Source organism: Haplochromis burtoni, unplaced genomic scaffold, assembly GCF_018398535.1.
Source record: "Haplochromis burtoni strain Fernald_Lab_line unplaced genomic scaffold, NCSU_Asbu1 Contig_180, whole genome shotgun sequence".
Lineage (NCBI taxonomy): Eukaryota > Metazoa > Chordata > Actinopteri > Cichliformes > Cichlidae > Haplochromis > Haplochromis burtoni.
This window is the reverse complement of record NW_024582541.1, coordinates 1075819-1094303: the sequence shown is the minus strand read 5'-3', so window position 1 is coordinate 1094303 and position 18485 is coordinate 1075819. Positions and strand designations below refer to the sequence as shown.

The 18485-nt window shown below is 43.0% G+C and overlaps 2 protein-coding genes across 4 annotated transcripts in view; one reads left to right on the top strand and one right to left on the bottom strand.

The window, feature by feature from the left end:
- Positions 1-516: 516 nt before the first annotated feature.
- si:ch211-141o9.10 (probable endonuclease 4) lies at positions 517-5141 on the bottom strand. Its single transcript, XM_005934395.3, has 7 exons — positions 4901-5141; positions 4613-4822; positions 4315-4497; positions 1399-1530; positions 1150-1254; positions 938-1067; positions 517-820 (listed from the first exon to the last, which is right to left on the bottom strand). Exons 1-7 carry the CDS (start codon positions 5139-5141, stop codon positions 760-762), a joined length of 1062 nt encoding a protein of 353 aa, XP_005934457.1. The 3' UTR covers positions 517-759.
- A 231-nt stretch (positions 5142-5372) lies between these two features.
- tnrc6b (trinucleotide repeat containing adaptor 6B) overlaps positions 5373-18485 on the top strand; it is a 21588-nt gene continuing 8475 nt past the window's right edge. Inside the window, exons 1-13 of one of the 3 annotated variants that reach the window (XM_014337489.2) lie at positions 5373-5499; positions 7125-7214; positions 7824-7845; positions 8184-8621; positions 9252-12143; positions 14273-14437; positions 14653-14849; positions 15328-15402; positions 15551-15757; positions 15959-16078; positions 16280-16405; positions 17663-17833; positions 18300-18416. In XM_014337489.2, the coding sequence (XP_014192975.1) occupies positions 7158-7214; positions 7824-7845; positions 8184-8621; positions 9252-12143; positions 14273-14437; positions 14653-14849; positions 15328-15402; positions 15551-15757; positions 15959-16078; positions 16280-16405; positions 17663-17833; positions 18300-18416 (4587 nt within the window). In that variant the 5' untranslated portion in view covers positions 5373-5499; positions 7125-7157. Of the gene's footprint in view, positions 5500-5996; positions 6109-7124; positions 7215-7823; positions 7846-8183; positions 8622-9251; positions 12144-14272; positions 14438-14652; positions 14850-15327; positions 15403-15550; positions 15758-15958; positions 16079-16279; positions 16406-17662; positions 17834-18299; positions 18417-18485 lie in introns of those variants that run through there. The other 2 variants (XM_042225714.1, XM_005934396.2) reach the window with 2 other exon arrangements.

Here is an 18485-nt window from a genome sequence, read left to right as displayed (position 1 = left end):
AACAGAATTGAACGTTGTAGGAAAATAAAACTGCTTTCTAATTTTGTCATGCAGGCCTGCATCTAAAAGAAAATTGAGTAATATATGACAGATTAAAAAGTATAGAACTTACAGCAATTTAGTCATAGTAACAAAAATGTAATTAGTATTTAACAAAAGTGTTGTTTGAAACTTCAGTGAGGTATACGTATCATTCTATCTGTATGCCTGTGTTTGTGTTGCCATTGGAAATATGTCATCCAAAAAGGTTTATTTACCTTTTGATCAATAATTTGTTTCCTCCGTTTAATTCAGTTTGTTTCACTTATCAGCAATTTTTTTAAATTCTTTTTGCGTAAAGTTAAAAACAAACCTCTTGTGTACTATAAAAACAATATAAATGTGCAAACCATTTCCTCACACTTATTCTACCTGCACCCTTTGAAACCAAAGTGTCGTTAGGTTTGGGTTACATTTGTGTGTTTCTGCTGCCCCCTAAAGGCTCACTCGGAACAATACTCCTCCCCACGCCATATAAAAACTTCCAACATCACCTTTATTTAACTCGCATTCAAAGATGAAGTTTGTAATTTGGAGAAACTGTTCATGTGGTGAACGACTAATAATATGACAGTGTTTAGAGATAACACAACAGGTCACTCCTCCACTTTGGTACTAGACAAAAAAAAACAAAAAAAAAACAACAACTCTTCTCTTCACAGCTAACAGTGCGTTTGCAGAGTTCAGTTTATCAGTGCCGACTCATCAGTAGTGCTTTTCTCACTTTTTCTCACACAGGGAATGGAGAAGATCAATCTGCTCAGCGTATTCAAATCCAGGCCTGTGGGGAAGAACATAGCAGCCATGTTAAAGAGGAACCTGAAAACAGGATGAGCAGCTGAATAAAATACATTACCATATACAACAAACAAACCCACAGTTTCTACAACCATCTCACCGTCCGGGTGTCTCCAGGATCAGAGGGACGTTGTCCAGCCTGGGCTCATTGACAATTTCTTGAAATGCAGAGATTCCAATGTGACCTTTACCGATATCTTCATGCCGATCCAGGTTACAGCCAAGTTTACCTTCAGGTTACACAGAAAGAATAAGGAAAGACAACTAGAGACTTGCATGTGTGATTTTTCTGTCTCTATGCCCTGGCTATACCTTTGGAGTCATTAAGATGAATGGCCTTGAGGTAGTGGAGCCCCACTTCTTGGTCAAACTCATCCAGCATGGCCTTCACGCCTCCCTCTGCAGCAAGGTCGTATCCTCCCAAGACGAGACATAAAACAACAATTGAGCACAGAAAGAAACTCTCAGGTCTTATGCCAGGTTCAATATTTTAAGGTATCACAGCCCTGTTGGACAGAAAACAAATTTGAGGTTAACAGGCTGCTATCAGGTTTCACTCACCTGCTGCAAATGCATGGCAGGTATCCAGACATACTCCTACTCTGGTCTGGTCTCTCACTCTGTCTATGATGCTCTTTAGCTCACAAAACTTGCCGCCCACCGTACTGCCTTGGCCACTCATGTTCTCTAACACTGACCACACAGAAAGCCCGGAGAGCGAGAGACAAAGAAAGAATAAAAAAGGTTTTTAATATGACACACTCATACATTTGTAATATTTCTCTGTCGTTATCTCTTCAAACAGAGTCTGAACGCAGCTTTTGCTGTTGTATTCTGCTGTACAGTTTACCCCAGGTGTCAACAAGTAAAAGGCCCAGGTACACTCTTGGTTGCGTCCATCACGCCACACAATGTGCTACCTATGCTCACATCTAAACCTATCAAACGCAGAACAGCTAACATGACATCGTACCTTTGTACTGTGGGAGAAAGTTGGAGAGCAAGAGCACCCAGTCAATCAGCAGGGTCGAACCCCAGACTTTCTTGATGGGAGGTGACAGCTCTAACCACTGAAAGTTGCACTGGCATTAATGTCAAACTTTCGTTAACATTAAAATGTCAGGCAAAGTTCAAATGGCTTTGTATTTAACAGACGTGCCATGCAAACATCATTCCTGTTGATAGGCATCAAAATCCAGTCATCAGGCACTTTATTAGATATGCATCTAATTAGTCACATGGCAGCAACTCCATGCAGGGAGAATTTAAAAAAAAAAAAAAATTAAAAAAAAGGTGATTTAAGTGACCTGGAATGTCGCATTGTTGGGCTGGTCTAAATATTATAGAAACTGATGATTTTCTAGGATTTTCCCGCTTCTATCGTTTACAGAGAACCGTCCGAAAAAGAAAAAATATCAATTGGGTGTCAATTCCTTGTTGATGCCAGAAGTCAGAGGAAAAGGGTAAGACTGCTCTGAGATGATAGACATGCAAAGGTAATTTAAATAACCACTTGTTACAACCATGATATGCAGAAGAGCACAAACACAAAACACATCAAATCTTGAAGTAGATGGGCTACAACAGCAGAAGACCAGAATGGGTCCCACTCCTCTGAGCTAAGAGTAGAAAACTGAGGCTACGGTTAAAAATCAGCTCACCAAAACTACACAACAGGAGAGTGGAGAAACATTACTTGGTCTGATGAGTTTGGAGGTAGGGTCTGAATTTTTTTTTTTTTTTTTATTGTTGGTACTGTACTCAATTCACAGTCACCAGATGTGAAGCTAAAAAAAGTACCTTTGGTAGAACAAGAGATTCCCATGTGACTCTGACAAATCTGCAGCAACTGTGTGATGCTATCATGTCAGTATAGACCATAATGTTTCCAGCACCTTGATGAAACTGTGCTACAAAAACTTAAGGCAGTTCTAAAGGCAAAAGTGGGTCCAGCCCCACAGTAGCATGGATTATCTAATAAAGGTTTTACTGAGTGTATAGAATAACTATATATAAAGAGATTTAGTCCACTAACAGAAAGCTTAACAACATGAAGTTATATTTTGTGTAGGGATTCTTTGGATTCTTGTGTTAGAAAAACTCCGACCTGACTCTACTACCTCTATGCTACAAGCGTCGCCACAAACAGTCCTCTGGGTGATCACGTTTTTTTAGGCTTTGCTGGTGTGGAATGTGCTGCCTCCACTCTAAAGGTTTGCAGATTCAGTAGATTCCTTTTAAAAAGTCTGCTAAAGGCATATCTGTTTAGTCAAGCCTTTCGGTAATATGTATTCACCAGAGACCAGATGTATAACTGGAGTGTACACAAAAACGTACATACGCCTTTCCCTGCCCACCCACACAGGCTTGATGGAGCACTTTTGTGTATTAAGGCATAAATCACTGAGTTTTTGACAACTGGTTCTTTGCTACATTGTTTACCTCCCTTTTGTACTTTGGCTTAAAAACTCATCTTTTAGAAACGGGGAGGATAGGACATTTAGTAAGATTGACATGCACTGCTAATTGGTTTACAGTATGCCAGAGCAGCTACTGACCTTTACGGCAATGATTTATAGTCCTCTGCTGGACAGCACAGGATTTAGAACCAAATACAATAAAGAAGTGCTTTATGAAATTTATTTATTTTGTTTATAAAAGATGGATACAATCACTATGGCGTCATTAATTAGTAAAGTCTTGTTATGAAACCTCTGGCTGAGCTTTGTTGCTATGCTATTGGGTTCTTTCTGTTTTGAAAACCAGGTGAGCAAGTTCATACGGTAGTTACTTGCCACAGGCCCACACTAAGGTCTACCCAATTTTGTGCTCCTTCATATGCATTTTCTATAATATGAGCTTCATGCTGTATTTAAATAAGACTTCAAACCAGCTATAAACCCACTGGTATAGTGCCTGCTGAGGTCAGAGATCAGAGTCAGATCCAGAAAAAGCTGGGAAAAACAGGATTTGTTTTGGTTCCTAGCCATGTGGGGCCATTCAGGTTTCACTGACAATAATGGCTAATACTTTTCTTTAGCCTGATCAGTGCTCTGTACAGTGGCAGTACAGATTAAACGTTTATATAGTTTTATTGTTTTTTTATGTTCAGTGCCGCCATCTTGGATTGCCAACTCAGGGCATGTTGGTCTGCTTCAATTTTCCAAGTGGGAAATCAGAGCTGAAGGGGCGTTCCACAAAAAAGTTTCGACTGGGAACTTGGACTTTTCAGTTGTTGTCTTATTCATGAAACCATAATTTCTGCAACCAGAGTTGCTGCCCCCTGTTGGTTATTAGAAAGAACGCACTGGCTTCACTTTTCAGACTGGGAACCTATGCCCATCTTTTAGATGGAGTCTATGAGTTTTATTATTACCTCTGGCAGTGTCTCTGCATATGGGTTTCATCAAAAAGGCAATGACTACAAGGTAGATACACACTGCTGGTTGTTTCAGGTGCTCTGGCGGCCCTCTGTACCTGTAACCACTGATGGTGTTTGCTGGTGAGCATAATTGATGGCGCTTGCAATCTTGTCCACACACTGCTCAGTGGTGATGGTACCCAGGGAGGAGCCGGGGTGGAAGTTATAGAGGCTGAGACCCAGGAGGTTGCAGCGGCTGAGCTCGTCCACCAGCATGGCCTGGCTCTTTTCAAACACATCTAGTTGAAAACATGGCATGCAGGTTAGACCAAAACGGAGAATAATTCTGCAAAGTATAATAAGAGATAACTAGGCATGAAAGGAATGGTAGACAATAATCAGTGTCTGACGGACCCTCTTTAGGAGATCCACAGTTCATCAGGTAGGAACCATGAGGCAAGATATGAGCTGGGTCAAACCCCTGTTGGGAACACAGCTCCTGAAACTTTGCTGCAGCTGTATGGTCCAATGCAGGCCTCTTCCACGATCGCTGGGAGCCCAGGAACAGGGCGAAACTGCTGCCACCCATCTCTGTACAGGACTCCACGGCTTTCCATATCCCACCTGTGGACGTGACGTCACACAAGTGTAAGTAAGTGTGTTTATCTTAAAGGGTTCCAAGAAGACGACATTAGGCCCTACCTTGAATGCCAACATGAGCTCCAATGTACTTCTTAGTTGCGCGGATGTTCTTCCTGTGTCCTCTCTCCTCGGTGTCCTCGCCCTCCTTTACTCCTGCAGAGGCATCCTCGTTTTTCCTTTTCCTCGTTCCCCTTTTTCTCTGACTCATGCTATGAAGAGAAAGTTGTAAGCAGCCCTTACGAAATAAGCAATAAGTTGACTGTCCGAAGTTTATGGAGGTCAAATAGCCTGTTTTATGCATCCCTCCAGGCAGAAGCCAGCCAGTCAGAGGGCTTCCACGCAGCTGCTACAGGCTGGTCATTGGAGACGCTTCATGCTGAGCAGCAAAATGGCCGCCCGTCACCCGACTGACTCCACAGCGCTTTGAATTTAAATTCTTCTGCACATTAGGGTTTACACTATTATAACGGTAGTGCTCACGAACCAGTACGTTATTACGCGTGTATTTTCATTTTCTGACACTTTACTTGATTCTCCGCTCAGGCGTCGCTGTTCTTGTAGCCTCGACGAATGCCTCAAAAAGCTAGAAAAAAATCGCACTGAAGCACTTTAGCTAAGCTAGCTAGCACGCTAGCGTATCTTCATATGTGATTCCCGAGGTAAGTGGGTGAATTTTTTACATTTCTCGGCGTTGCACTGGGACGTTGTTTGAATGCATGCGAGTGGGCTGCATCTTAATGGAATGCCATGCCACGGCGCTTGCAAACCAAGCTAGCGCCATTAACCTGGCTACTTGTAATTGCTGCTGTCACTGGATAATGCTACCTTAGCTTATCTGGCTAATGTTCGGTAGCATTAGCGCCGTTTTAGCAGTATTTTTGGCACTGCGTTAGCTGAGCTGGGTATTTGGCCCTCTTATGTGTTTGCTGTTCAAGAACGTTGTGTACACTTAATAGAGCAGTTACTGAACTTGCGTTGGTTTGAACTCGTTAATGTCTGCTGTGCACCGTGTCCACGTATTTTAGTCTGAACCCCTCCTTAACGTTAGCCTCGACGAAATATTTTATCAGCAGCAGCTGCTGAACTTGCCGCTTGTGTAAACCTGAAGGGGCGAGGATGAATGTGTCTGACTATTTCAGCTAAAGCGGATTTATTCACCCGTGTCTTCGGTTTTTGAATATGCCTTTCCATTTAAGCTCAAAACTCAAACCTTTTTGTGCTGTGGGGCTAGCTGCCGAATGCTGGTGAGCTTGGAATAACGTTGACAGGTATGTCACGCATAAGCTGCTGGATAAGGTTTACTATACTGCAGATCTGACAGATTGAAATAACATCGTGATGATGTCTGGCTTTCTGATACTTCTGGCCTGAGATCATAAATGCTTCAGGGACGATGACAGGTCGCTGTCCCCAAATGTAGGAATCCTGCTTTATGGAAGTGTTAACGACACGAAGCAAAAACGAAACCAACATAAGACCGAGGCAGCCGAAGCATACCAGATTGCTTGGGTTTTTCTTTAAACGAGCCCCTTTAAAGGAGAAAACTAACGACTTGTGTTTTAACGTGCTAACATGAACCCAGACATGCTAATGTTGCGGTTATTGCCATATTGTAATGCATACATGATTTACATTTTGCGCATTTACGGGCGCTTCCCTGGTTCCGCTCTAATAGAAATGAATGACATTTCTATCACCCTGTTAAATAAACAGTATAAACCATTCGTTTCTTTTAAAAATCGTAGTATAGCTCAGCTGTTCCATCTTCAAACTGAAAAATCTAACAATACCATGTTTAGCTTGTCCCTGACATCCTGCTCTAGGGATCATAGAGGAGCTATGGGGAATCCTAATGACAATGCACTCTTTGCTGTAGCTGAAATATGCTTTTTTTTTTTAAATTCTTATTTTATTTATTTAAAGCCAGTAAAGAGTATGATTCTGGATTTGTAACTGCCAGCACACTGTCTCAAAAACAAATCTAGATTTCAAACTTTCAGTTTATCTGTTATGGGTTCCTGGATATTTAGGTCCAGTCAATCAAGCTTAACTGATTGGACCTACAGGACCTAAAGGTCCGTTTATCCAATTGTCCAGTGGAAGTGTAGTGACAGAGATTGTGTCTGATATGGAGTTAGAATTAAATGTTTTCTTTTTTTTTCCCCTTGAGGAATAAATTTGGTTTACAGGAAAAATCTAGAAAATATGAAAACAAACTGTTGCTTGTTCTAATATAGTTGATACAAAATTACAATTTTGAATAGCCTGCTATTTTTTTCTACAGAAGAAAGGAGCATCAGGACAGGAGCAGTAGTTCATGGAAGACAAGAAAAGGAAAAAAGACGAAAAAAGGAAAAGGGAAGCCTCTCAGAAGGTGAGTGTGTTTGTATTACCAGATTTCATGTCCTCTAGGACAGATATTCTCAAATTCAAATGAACGTTTGTATCTTGACACAGTATGCAGGCAGTAAAATATGTGCACATTCACCCATATCATTTAAAATGGCAGTTCTGCATGGATATATGTATGGTTCTATTAAAGTGACTTCAGTGCGCTCTCTTATCTCAGGTGGACACATTTGAACTGTCACATTAAGTCAGTGGGTTCAACAACAGCATTTAGTTTGGATTTTGAATTTTTGATCTTACATTATGCCATTTCAGATTTTTGGTATACACGTATATACAATTTAACTATGTTTGACAAGATACCTGATTCATGATCTTGGCTAATTTGGGCTTCCTGAAGCTATGGAGTTGCAGTCAACACTGCAGCTGTTGAACTTGTTGCAATGAAATCTCTTGTCCTTAAATGTCCTTAGATGTTACATTAATTTTGTGAGGACTAAATGTTGACAGATTATGTGAATAGTGAAAGACTAATAATATTAAAAAAACAACAGTTTCCTTTCTTTGTCTGGCTCAAAAAGAAACAAAAAACAAACTAAATTTTAACACGACTTTCTGCTTCTCTTCATTTTAGGTTGCAGAGCAAAAAAACAAAGGTAAGCAGCACAGTGATGTATTTTTATGGAGTTTGATATAAATATTAGTTTGCTCCTCAATATTTCTATGTCTAAAAAGATTGTGATGGCATCACAGTCACAGTAACATTATTTCTCTAGCTTAATAATGTGTTGGACAACACTTGATGCATTTTTTTAAATTTTTAAACAAGAGCACATTCATCTGCATCAGCGATTTCTTTGTTTTATAGTCCAGTTTGTTATCCATTTCTGGCAAATGCTTGATTAGAGGTTACATTTGAAGTAAATAAAACTTGCATTCTTAAAATGCACCTGCTTAAACAAATATCTCCCTCACCTCCTTGCCCTTCTTGTAGTGCCAGACTTGACTAAGCCAGCTTCTGCCCAGTCTTCTGCTACCCAGAGCAGCTCTGCCTCCCCCAGCCCTGGACCCACCCCCTCTGCCTCCCCATCTCCAGCCACCTCAGGCCCTGGCAGTGCTGCCACCCCATCACAGGGCGGCAACAATGCCAAGCGCCTGGCAGTGGCCAACGGACAGCCCACCTCCACCACCAGTTCTTCCTCCACCGCTGGCGGCTCCAGTGTTGCTGGAAACAGCAGTGCAAGTAGCGGAGGCGGAGCTCAGGCGCCTCAGCAGCCACCGCGCTACATGCCGAGAGAAGTGCCGCCACGATTCCGCTGCCAGCAGGACCATAAAGTGCTACTGAAGAGGGGTCAGCCGCCACTGTCCTCCATGCTGCTGGGAGGGGGGGTGGGAGGAGATGGCCCCAATGCAAACATGGCTGCTGTTTCAGGTAAGTGTTAACAATGCTGTTGGTCACAAGTATTAAAGCGGGTTTGTCAACTAATCACAGGGTGGTGTTTTTGGTGTGTAGTCTCCTGTCTGCTTGCTAAAGAGTTATTTGAAAAAGGAGTTACTCACGATGGCAGGCAAGCATTGAAGGCCTGCAACCTGTGATGTGTTTGTGAAATAGAGGCTATTGTCACACATTAATTCTGGGAAATGTCAGGAAAATCAAGTTAATGCATAATCTAGATGGTTTTCTCACATAGCAGAAAACAGGAGATGGGTGATTAAACCAGTATTGTTTGTATTATTAGTCAAGGGTGCTACCTTGGCCATGTGTGAACAGAGCAGAGAAGATGTCTGCTTCCTCACTGTGAATTCTCAGAATTGTTTCCTGTCTGATGTGACTGACTCAAACATTTGGAGCAAATGTAAACATTTGAAGCTCCACCTGGTGTGTCTCTGCATGTTTGGAAACAGCTGTTGTAAAGCACTGTCTGATCCGCAAGCGCTACATCGCTCTGTCAAAGCACAGGTCATTTACTGCATTATTTAATGTTTTTTGTGGGGTTTTTTTTTTTTTTTTAAAACTGATGAAGAGTCTAAAGTTGCTCTTTTGTGGGATTTACTTTTACAGATTCCGGCACAGCAGCCTCCTCATTGGCTCTCACCTCATCATCAGTTGCTGCTTCTACTACTACTTCTAATTATGCAAATTCCATGTGGGGGGCAAGCTCAGGCAGCCAGGCCTCCTCTCAGGGCAGGGAGAAGGTGATTGTTGATGGCAATGACCTAGAGGAGTGGCCTAGTATTGCTGGCAGTGATGGAGGGAGCAGCGGCAACAACGGAATGCCTGTGAATAGCATTAGTGCCTCTGGCAACCAATCCTCACCCACTTCCTCGTTCTCTTTGCCCAATGAATGTATGCAGTCGTCCAGCAGTTCAGCGTGGGTGACGGCTGCCTCCCAGGGTCATCTTGGAGGAGGTATTGCAGTAACTGCAGCTGGGCCTCTGCTACAACAGTCCTCCTCACTTTCCAAAGCCCCCGCTGTGCCAGGGAGCCATGATGCCAGTGGCTCCGTTGATGGCAGCAGTGGGATTCCAGGTGCCAACTTCAATCCAAATGCCAACCCTTCAGCCTGGCCTGCACTGGTGCAGCAGGATGGCCCCGCTGCTGTAGGTGAAGGAGGTCAGTCTTCCTTTCACCATCAGGGCCCTGGCGGGTCTGCCAACAACTCTGCTTCCCTAGGGGCAGCCGGTGTCCTGGGGGGTCACCCATCTTTATCTGTGAATCAATCAAACACCCATCAGCACCAACTTCACCAAATGCCATCCAGAGACAGAGAAATGGGTGGAGGGAATTGGGATAGTAAATCAGCGGGACCAAAAATTGCGGGGGGAGAAGGGATAGGGGGAGGAATGGACCATGGTGCGGGAGGAAGTGGGATGAGTGAAGAGCACAGCCTTGTCTCCTCATGGAGAGGCCAGCCTTCTTACCCTGCAGCTAACTCCAAAAAGGGTGCCTCAAGGACTGATGGTTGGGAGAGTGGAGGAACTTGCACGGGGGTATTTGGAGCTGCAGAAGGGGATAATGGGACTTCAGGTTGGGGTTATCCAAGTTCCACAAGTGGGGTTAATGTTTGGGGTAGTGCTGGAAATGGGGGCAACATGACTCAAACCTCTGGGGTATCTCAGGGAGGGTGGGGGTTATCGGGAGATGGTGGTGAAAGAGGGATTTCTGGTAGTGAGTGGGGTGGAAACTCTGGTGGGGTTGGTGGACCGAATCCAGGAGGTGAGGGAATGAGTGGAGCCTGCAGCAGTAACAGCAGCAGTAGTGGAGGCAGCACAGCAGGGAACCCGCCCACTGCTTCCTCCTCTTCCTCAACAGCCACCACTACTACCAGAGCCTGGGACAATCAGAAAGGAGAGAGTGAAACGGGAGAATGGGGTGAGGGTGTAGGAGGACAAGGAGGATCGTCGTCCAGTGGTGGAAATTCTAGAAGTGGGGGCGCGCCTAATAGCAGCCGACCACGTCGGCAGGCAGTTGATGCAGAAGCTGCCTTACAGAGCCTGCTAAATCGCTCTGATCTGGATCCTCGGGTCCTGTCTAACACAGGCTGGGGCCAGACACAGATCCGCCAAAACACAGAATGGAACATTGATAAACATGCAGGACAGAGTAAAGGTGGATCCTCATCAGCTACATCAAAACATCCACCTTCTCTCGGTGGTCCTTCTCAATATTCTAGTGGACCTAGGACATTAAGCACTGATTCTGTGACTCCAGGGGTCAGCCCTTCCCTGGTGCCATCCACTGGGTCCTCTGGTGAGGGCTGGGAGAGCAGCAGCAACAGTAGCAGTAGTGGGGCTTCTTTGTCTGGGAGAGCCCCACCACCTATCGGCCCCAACATGAGAAATATTGGCGTATCACAATCTGGGCCAGTGACTCCAACTGGACCTGTTATAGGGTCAGGGGTAGTGCCAGGCCCTAGCCAACAGGGGAAAGCTACAGGCTGGGGTGGAGGAGGGATGGGGGCTGGGGATTGCCAGGAAGCCACAGGTTGGGGTAGTGATGAATACAGAGGCAATAGTAGAGGAGAAAAAGGAGGATGGGGTGATCTTGGGCAACAAAGTGACCCTGTGACTGGATGCTGGGGAAGAAGTCAGGATGAAAAAGGGACAGGAGGGTGGAAAGACATGGGTGGGAATGGAGGGGGTGGGTGGGGATCAGAACAGAAGGCTGGGGTAGGTAAGAATTGGGGAGAGCAAGACTCCAAATTAAACAGTGGTGGAGGAGGGTGGGGAGATGAGAGGAAGAATGGAGGAGGGCACTCAGGTGGGGATTTAGGTGTGGGTGGGTGGGGAGACTGGGGTGAAAGTGCTCCCCGGAGGACCTGGGGGGCAGGGGGTACAGGTGGTGGCGGAAGTGGAGGAGGGGGTATTGGTGTTGTTGGAGGCATGGGGTCCAAACCCCAACAAAGTTGGAGTGGAGGAAACAAAATGCACCAGATGCCAAACAGCCAGTCGGGCTCCATCACAGGCCCACAGGCACAACTGCAACAGCAACAATCACAGCATCCACAGCTGCACCAAGCAATGGACCAAGGGGCTATGCAAGGGGGTGGGGGGAGGAAACTCATCTCTCAAGCCCAGAATCAGAACCAAAGCTCAGGCTGGACTTCAGGGCCCATCCCTGGTGTCCCTGGAGGAGATGGAAGTGGATCTGAACCAAGTGGCTGGGAGGAACCCTCGCCGCAGTCCATAAGCCGGAAGAATGAAGTAGATGATGGAACATCAGCATGGGGAGACCCAGATCATTACAAACCGGTCAACCTGTGGGATAAGAACGGTGGTCATGCAGTCCAGGGCCAGGCCCAGGGCCCGGCCCAGGCCCAGCAGCAGCAACAGCAGCAGCAGCAGCAGCAGCAACAGCAGGGACCTCCAGTGCAGCAGCAGCCCAGCAGGCAGACTGCAGCACTTGGAGGTAACAGAGACTTCAACACTGGACCTGGGAAGTCTTCCGCTATGGGTAAGTTATTAGAAATTTAATTTAACTAACCAGGGTGTAATCATAAGTTCTATAACTCAACCCATACAAATCCACAACAATACCTGATAAATTTTTTTTTTTTATCAATTTCTTGTTCCAGTTCGTCTCCTTGTTCACCTCTGTTTATTTCTTTTATCTGACTGTTTGCATTTCCACCATCATGTCAAAATGTTCTCAAAGAGCAGTGATAAACTTATGGAGGAAACTGATCTGTCCTAGATATTGAGAATCATTGCTGGTAATCATAGCTGGATTCCAAACAGGACTTTTTAGTGGTATAGTTATAGTTTTCAAACCTGAATGCAACCTGCCGCATGCTTATCATTTCTGTCACTGTTTATTATTTGTGCATTTTGAATTAGTCTCCCTCAGGGTCAGACTCAAGTCTGCGTAAAGACATTACTCACTGAACGTGCTGCGCAAAAAACAATGCGAAATTCAGAATTCTACGGATCAGAACCAGCCAAATAACCTGTATACACACCAAGCGCGTTGCATTTTTGTAGAATTCTTTTTTTTTAAAGACTGAAATAAAAAATGAGGTTGACATGAAGTGATGAAGAGCTGGTCCTGATGTTTATAAACAAGAAAATGAAGAAACAAATTCTTGGTTCATCCAGTTCTCACAGGAAGGCAGGAGTAGGGAGAATTTCATGGTTTGATCCAGGAGTTGAAGCTGTATCACGGCTTTCTTACGTATGAAAGGATGTCATAGGCGAGTTTGAACACTTCTTGGCAGAGTTGGGAACACAATTTCAGAGAGCCGAGTGTGTTTAGCTGTGTGTCTGAGGTAAAATGGTATCATTTTATTATTTCCATATTAGTGAAAATACACTATTGGTGTGACTGGCTGCATTAAGAATGGGCGAGCCTGAAAAATATTTTTAATGCAGAAAAATATTCACATAGATTTTACGCACCCGGTGTGAAAAAGCCTTTAATCTGAGGAAATGCAGTTGGCACAAACCACTTTAACTTTAGTTTGTGTCTTTGTACACTGGCACACGTGCATACCAGTCATCATTGTTGATCACCACCCACTCGACTCAGCAGATTTTTGTTCCCTTTGACTTTTATCTTTCCCCAAATTTAAATTGAATGGTGACCATTTTGTATACACTGGAGGATTTTAAACTCTCAAGTGGCTCAAGCAGGGTTTCTGTGCAGGAAGTGTTGCCTTGTTGCAGCGAAGTCTTGAAGTGGAGGTCAGACCGCTTTAGATCAGATAAAGCCGATACAGTTAATCTGAATGCATTGTTTTCACTTTAGATGAGTGATGAAACATTTCTTCCTTTGAAAGCATTGTGTCTAGGTGAACTAGATCAGGTATTGTTGGTTGTTTTTTTTGTTTTGTTTTGTTTTGTTTTTTGTTTTTGTTTTTTTTTTGTTGTCTTTTTTATAGCCAGAGTTGCTGAACTCGTTCACACCTTATTCATTGTTACACATTGTAATGTGAAAATGAGAAAGGTCTGATTTGTGCTATGATTTATTTTTATCTTTTTTGGAATAAAAATGATCCCATTGGTTAGTAAGATTTTCTTGTGGTTAAACACAAGGAAATTATATTAAATGTACTGAAATCAAAACAAAACAGTTTTCTGTATAATTGCTTTGTATAAATTGATATTTGTTCATTGCTTAAACAGCAATTTGAAGAAGCTGAAGTTTGCCACCAAAAATCACTGTTTGAATGAAGTGAACAAATCAGAAATCCACTGTTGAATGTGCAGTTTTAATGGGACAGCTAGAGCAACTGTTATATAGGTCATCACTGAAGTTTAGTGTTATAAGATAGCAGCTCAGCCATGGGAACGTAGTCAACCAAGCAGCAGCTTGACGTTTTTGCAGTCGTGACTGTGGAACCACAGTAGCAGTGAAGCGTCATTGCTGACTGATAGCGGAAGCCAGTATGGTTGCAGACAAAACACTTTGATTTTTGGATCAGTGAGCCAGACCACATGAAGCCATGAACTGTTCAAAGAAGTGTCCTTTGTGTAGACTCTTTTTTACTTTTTTTTACTTCCCCTGTAAAAACAAACAAATAAACATTGATTAAAAGAAGCCTCTTTCTTGTTTCTCACCTTAACCATGCCCATGTGTATCTGCAGGTCCATCAGGCTGGGGGAGCACTTCCCCAACTAGTCCTACAGTTGACAATGGCACAGCAGCTTGGGGGAAGCCTAGTGATGCTCCGACTGGTTGGGGAGACCCTGATGATGCTGGAGGAAAGACAACATGCTGGGGAAACCCTTCTTCAAATCCCATCAAATCTGGTCAGAAAATCAGTTTTAAACGAAACCACGTCTTTGAAATGAATCGCAAGTGTTAGTCATACAGTCTGATTTTGAGGTTTGCATTGGTTGTACCGGGTTTTGTTATGATGCATGATGCAGTAGACACACAACTAAAGTGTTTGTATTTATATAAATGTCATTTTCTAATGGCTTTAATCATAATCTGATAATGGCTTGTAACTTTTATGCTGCAGGTTCAAAGACTATGCAAGATGGCTGGGGGAACAAAGAGAGCCCTGTGGCAGCATCACGTAACCCAAGCTGGGAGGATGAGGAGGAAGGTGGCGGCATGTGGAATAGTACTGGCTCCCAGGGAAGTGGGTCATCTTGGGGACAGGGAAGCAATGGTGGCTGGGGTCAGAGCCACAGTGGGAAGAAGCCCAGCAGTAAGGTGGGTTACTGTTGGGGAAAATTGATCTCTTTAAAGGAAAAATCAATTATTAAGTGGAAGGACAGATGTCCTTAACAGGTTCTGTTTTATATTAAAAAAAAAATTAAATTATTTGAAGTAATTTCATGATTTTTTTTAAAAATATATTTATTTAGCCATCATTTAGTCTTGTCAACATTCCTTAGGAGAGTTAAAATAAATGGTAAATGGCCTGTATTTGTATAGCCCTTTACTTAGTCCTTAAGGACCCCAAAGCACTTTACACTACATTCAGTCATTCACCCAGTCACACACACATTCACACACTGGTGATGGCAAGCTACATTGTAGCCACAGCTGCCCTGGGGCGCACTGACAGAGGCGAGTAAACATACTTACGTGAATTAGTCCCACAATTGGAATGCTTTTATTGTGAATTCTTCTAACAAAAAATATCTTTAAAGTCATTTCCTTTGCTCTCCTTGTACTTGTCTCTTAGGGCCCATTGAAAGCTGGTGGAGGAGAGTCATGGATGGGCCCCATTAACAGACAGTTCTCTAACATGGGGTTGCTGGTAAGATAGAAACGTTCTTACTTCTTGTTGTGGTAGGAATTCATACTAAAAATTAACATAAATTACATTTGACACGTTATAGTGTTCTGTGCAGTGAGTGTTAAAAGCAGTGCTCATGATGGTGAAATTGGGTTTCTTTGTTGGACAGAATGATGATCCCAGTGGCCCAAACATTGACCCAACTTCAGGTTCTATCCAGGAGAAGAAAATAGAGATGGATAAAAGAGGCATGGGAATGACTGATTACAATGGAGACATGAGGAAGGGAGGAAGAGGAGGAGGTGTGGGGGTGTCTTATCGTCCTCCTGGTTCCAAAGAGGCAGCACCTGGGGATGCTGGGGCTTATTATGACAAGGTGATGCCTCATTATCATGTTTTTGTATCTCGTGTCTTTCATGTCTAGATAACATGTTGTCTTTTATCATAATTTTTTCCTCTTGTGATTCTACCTTTTCTTCCTGCCTGTTCCATTTGCCTCATTTCTCCTTTCCTCAAACTTCCCCTACACCATAATATACCACCAAAACTGGTCTTCCACTGGCTGTCACTGTGACAGACATTGCCTTTGATCAATCAGGATGGGTGCCTTGGGGAGGAGGGTCCTTGCTCTCTGTACTCTCCACCCTCTGTCTACAAGCCCCATTCCCTCTTCAACCACTCTATCCCCTTTAGACAAGTAAGATAATCACTCCTTTTGTTTCTGCCCTAATGTCTTTAAAGTCCTTGTATAAATCTTCTGTTTTCATTAGATGTTCATAAATATGAAAAGTTTTACATCCACCTTCTGTCACATTCGGCTTAATTTTTTTAAGATTTTCACATACTCCATCCTCCACTGTAGGTCATCTGACATTTAATTTTCTGTGTTTGATCGCAGGCTGGTCACAATATCTTTGGCAGTAGTGGAGGAATGGCTCAGTCCAGACATCAGCCAAGTATCCCGCAGATAAACCAGTCACCAGGGATACGAGCGCAAGTGCCTCATCAGTTCCTGTCACCTCAGGTATTAAAATTTTTTTCTTTTCTTTGTTGATAATTTTTGCAGAAACTTCATAGATTATGGGTGCCAAACATATGGGCTTGGGACCAGAATCAGCCCTCCAAAGACTCCATTTCAGCTCACTGGAAAGGTTTTCCAACTTTTCTTTCTGATAAAGACCTCCCCCTTTGGCATTGAAACCAAAGTAAATAGCTAATAGATTTAAATTTAAATGACAGAAAAGTTCCTGTTTTTCCACTACCTACGATAAGTTTATTATTATTGTTTTAAATATTGGATAGTCTTGGCAATGAGCTACCAGAACTTATTCTGTAAGTTTTCACATTTATTATTTAGAAAAACTGAGACCTGTTTTTGAAATTGTACTTCATCTTCTTATATTAAGACATTTCAGGCACTAAATGTTTACTTAAATGTCTTTACTCTATTAGAAAGGGGAGAGTAACTGATCTAGCCCACTTGAAGATCAAAGTGGGCTATGTGGTGTAAATTTAGTTTGACATCTGCGTCATACATTAAACCATTCTCATTTTGTGCCATGTTGTTTTTATTGTTTATATCGGATGTAGCTGATACAAATGCAGAATGATTTCAACTTGGAAACTGTAAAGGCTGTACTTTTCTTTGTAAGCCAGATTTGCCTTGTAGCTGGTGTTATGTAAAAAAAATACTCATATTCTAGAGCCCTGCATTTTCTGGCATTGCTCATTTTAGTACGGTTAGAATACATACATACATGGATACATACATTACTTATGTAATTACTTAATGAGTCTTAAGTAAAAAGTAATATGCTAATGTAGCATACATCATTCCTCATGTTCATAGATCTGCTGATCTGTCTGTAGACTTGGTTGGTGTCCAGTCATCTCTCATTTTTTACAATAAGCAACTCTTGCTTAACGTTCTCATTTAAGTGAAAGCGATCAAAAGCCTTGTAACCCCCTGCACTTAGCGAGACTATAAGAGTTAGTAAATGGTTAATTTTTTAATATGGCCATACATTACAATTTCTTTTAAAAGTTAGAAATATTATGTATGTAGTCAGTTTTAGTTTTTACCAAAAAAAAAAAAAAATCAGTGTTTCAGACTGGAAAAGATTTCATGAAGCTTTCAGTCAGTGCATCTCTGTCACCAACTGATGAGACCATGTAAGGGATTGAATGTTGATCAGGAAGAAGCTAATGTACTTGCTTATAGTTACAGGAAAGCAAAATGTTTCTTTGGTAACAGGTGTGCCCGTCTGCTGTCTGTCTCTAGGTGCCAGGCTCTGTGCTGAAGCAGATGCCCCCTCCCAGTGGAAACATGGGGGGAGTTGGTGGTGTGGGAGGGGTGGCAGGAGTTGGGGGAGGTGTGTTCCCTCCGCAGCTGTCCCCCCAGCATATTGCAATGCTCAGCAGCATCTACCCACCCCACATCCAGTTTCAGCTGGTGAGAAGCAGCATTATATGTCTCTGAAGGCTACTGCAGGGCTCCAGCACACATCTGCTAAGGGCATAGGCAAGGCTGTACGCAGCCACTGGAGAATCTGATCTGTACTGTTCGTACACCACCGTTACCAAGGCGTCATTCCCTCTGATTGTTACTTTCTCATATGTGTGACTAATTTTCATGCATAATTTGAGTGACACAGTTAGCATATATATGAAATTATGTAGCCAAATAGCTAGAAGGAAATTAATTTTTTTTGTTATAACACTGAAACCGTAAAATCCATTCAAATACTTTTGCAGTGTGAAGGATGCAAAACAAAATGTGACCTAAAACTGGTCTTGAAGCAAACTTTTTCTCTTTTTTTCTGGCTTGTACAGTGAACTTCCAAAAATATTGCTCTTAATTCTTTTTTCTTTATGTTGCGATCTCACATCCTTTTGCATCTTTTTTAATGTCCATTCAGGCTTGTCAGCTCCTCCTCCAACAGCAGCCGCAACAACAACAACAGCAGCAGCAGCAGCTACTGCAAAACCAGAGGAAGTTCACACCAAACACACGTCAGCAGACTGACCCTCAGCAGGTACACACAAAAATATACGTAAAACACACACACACACACACACACACACACACACACACACACACACAC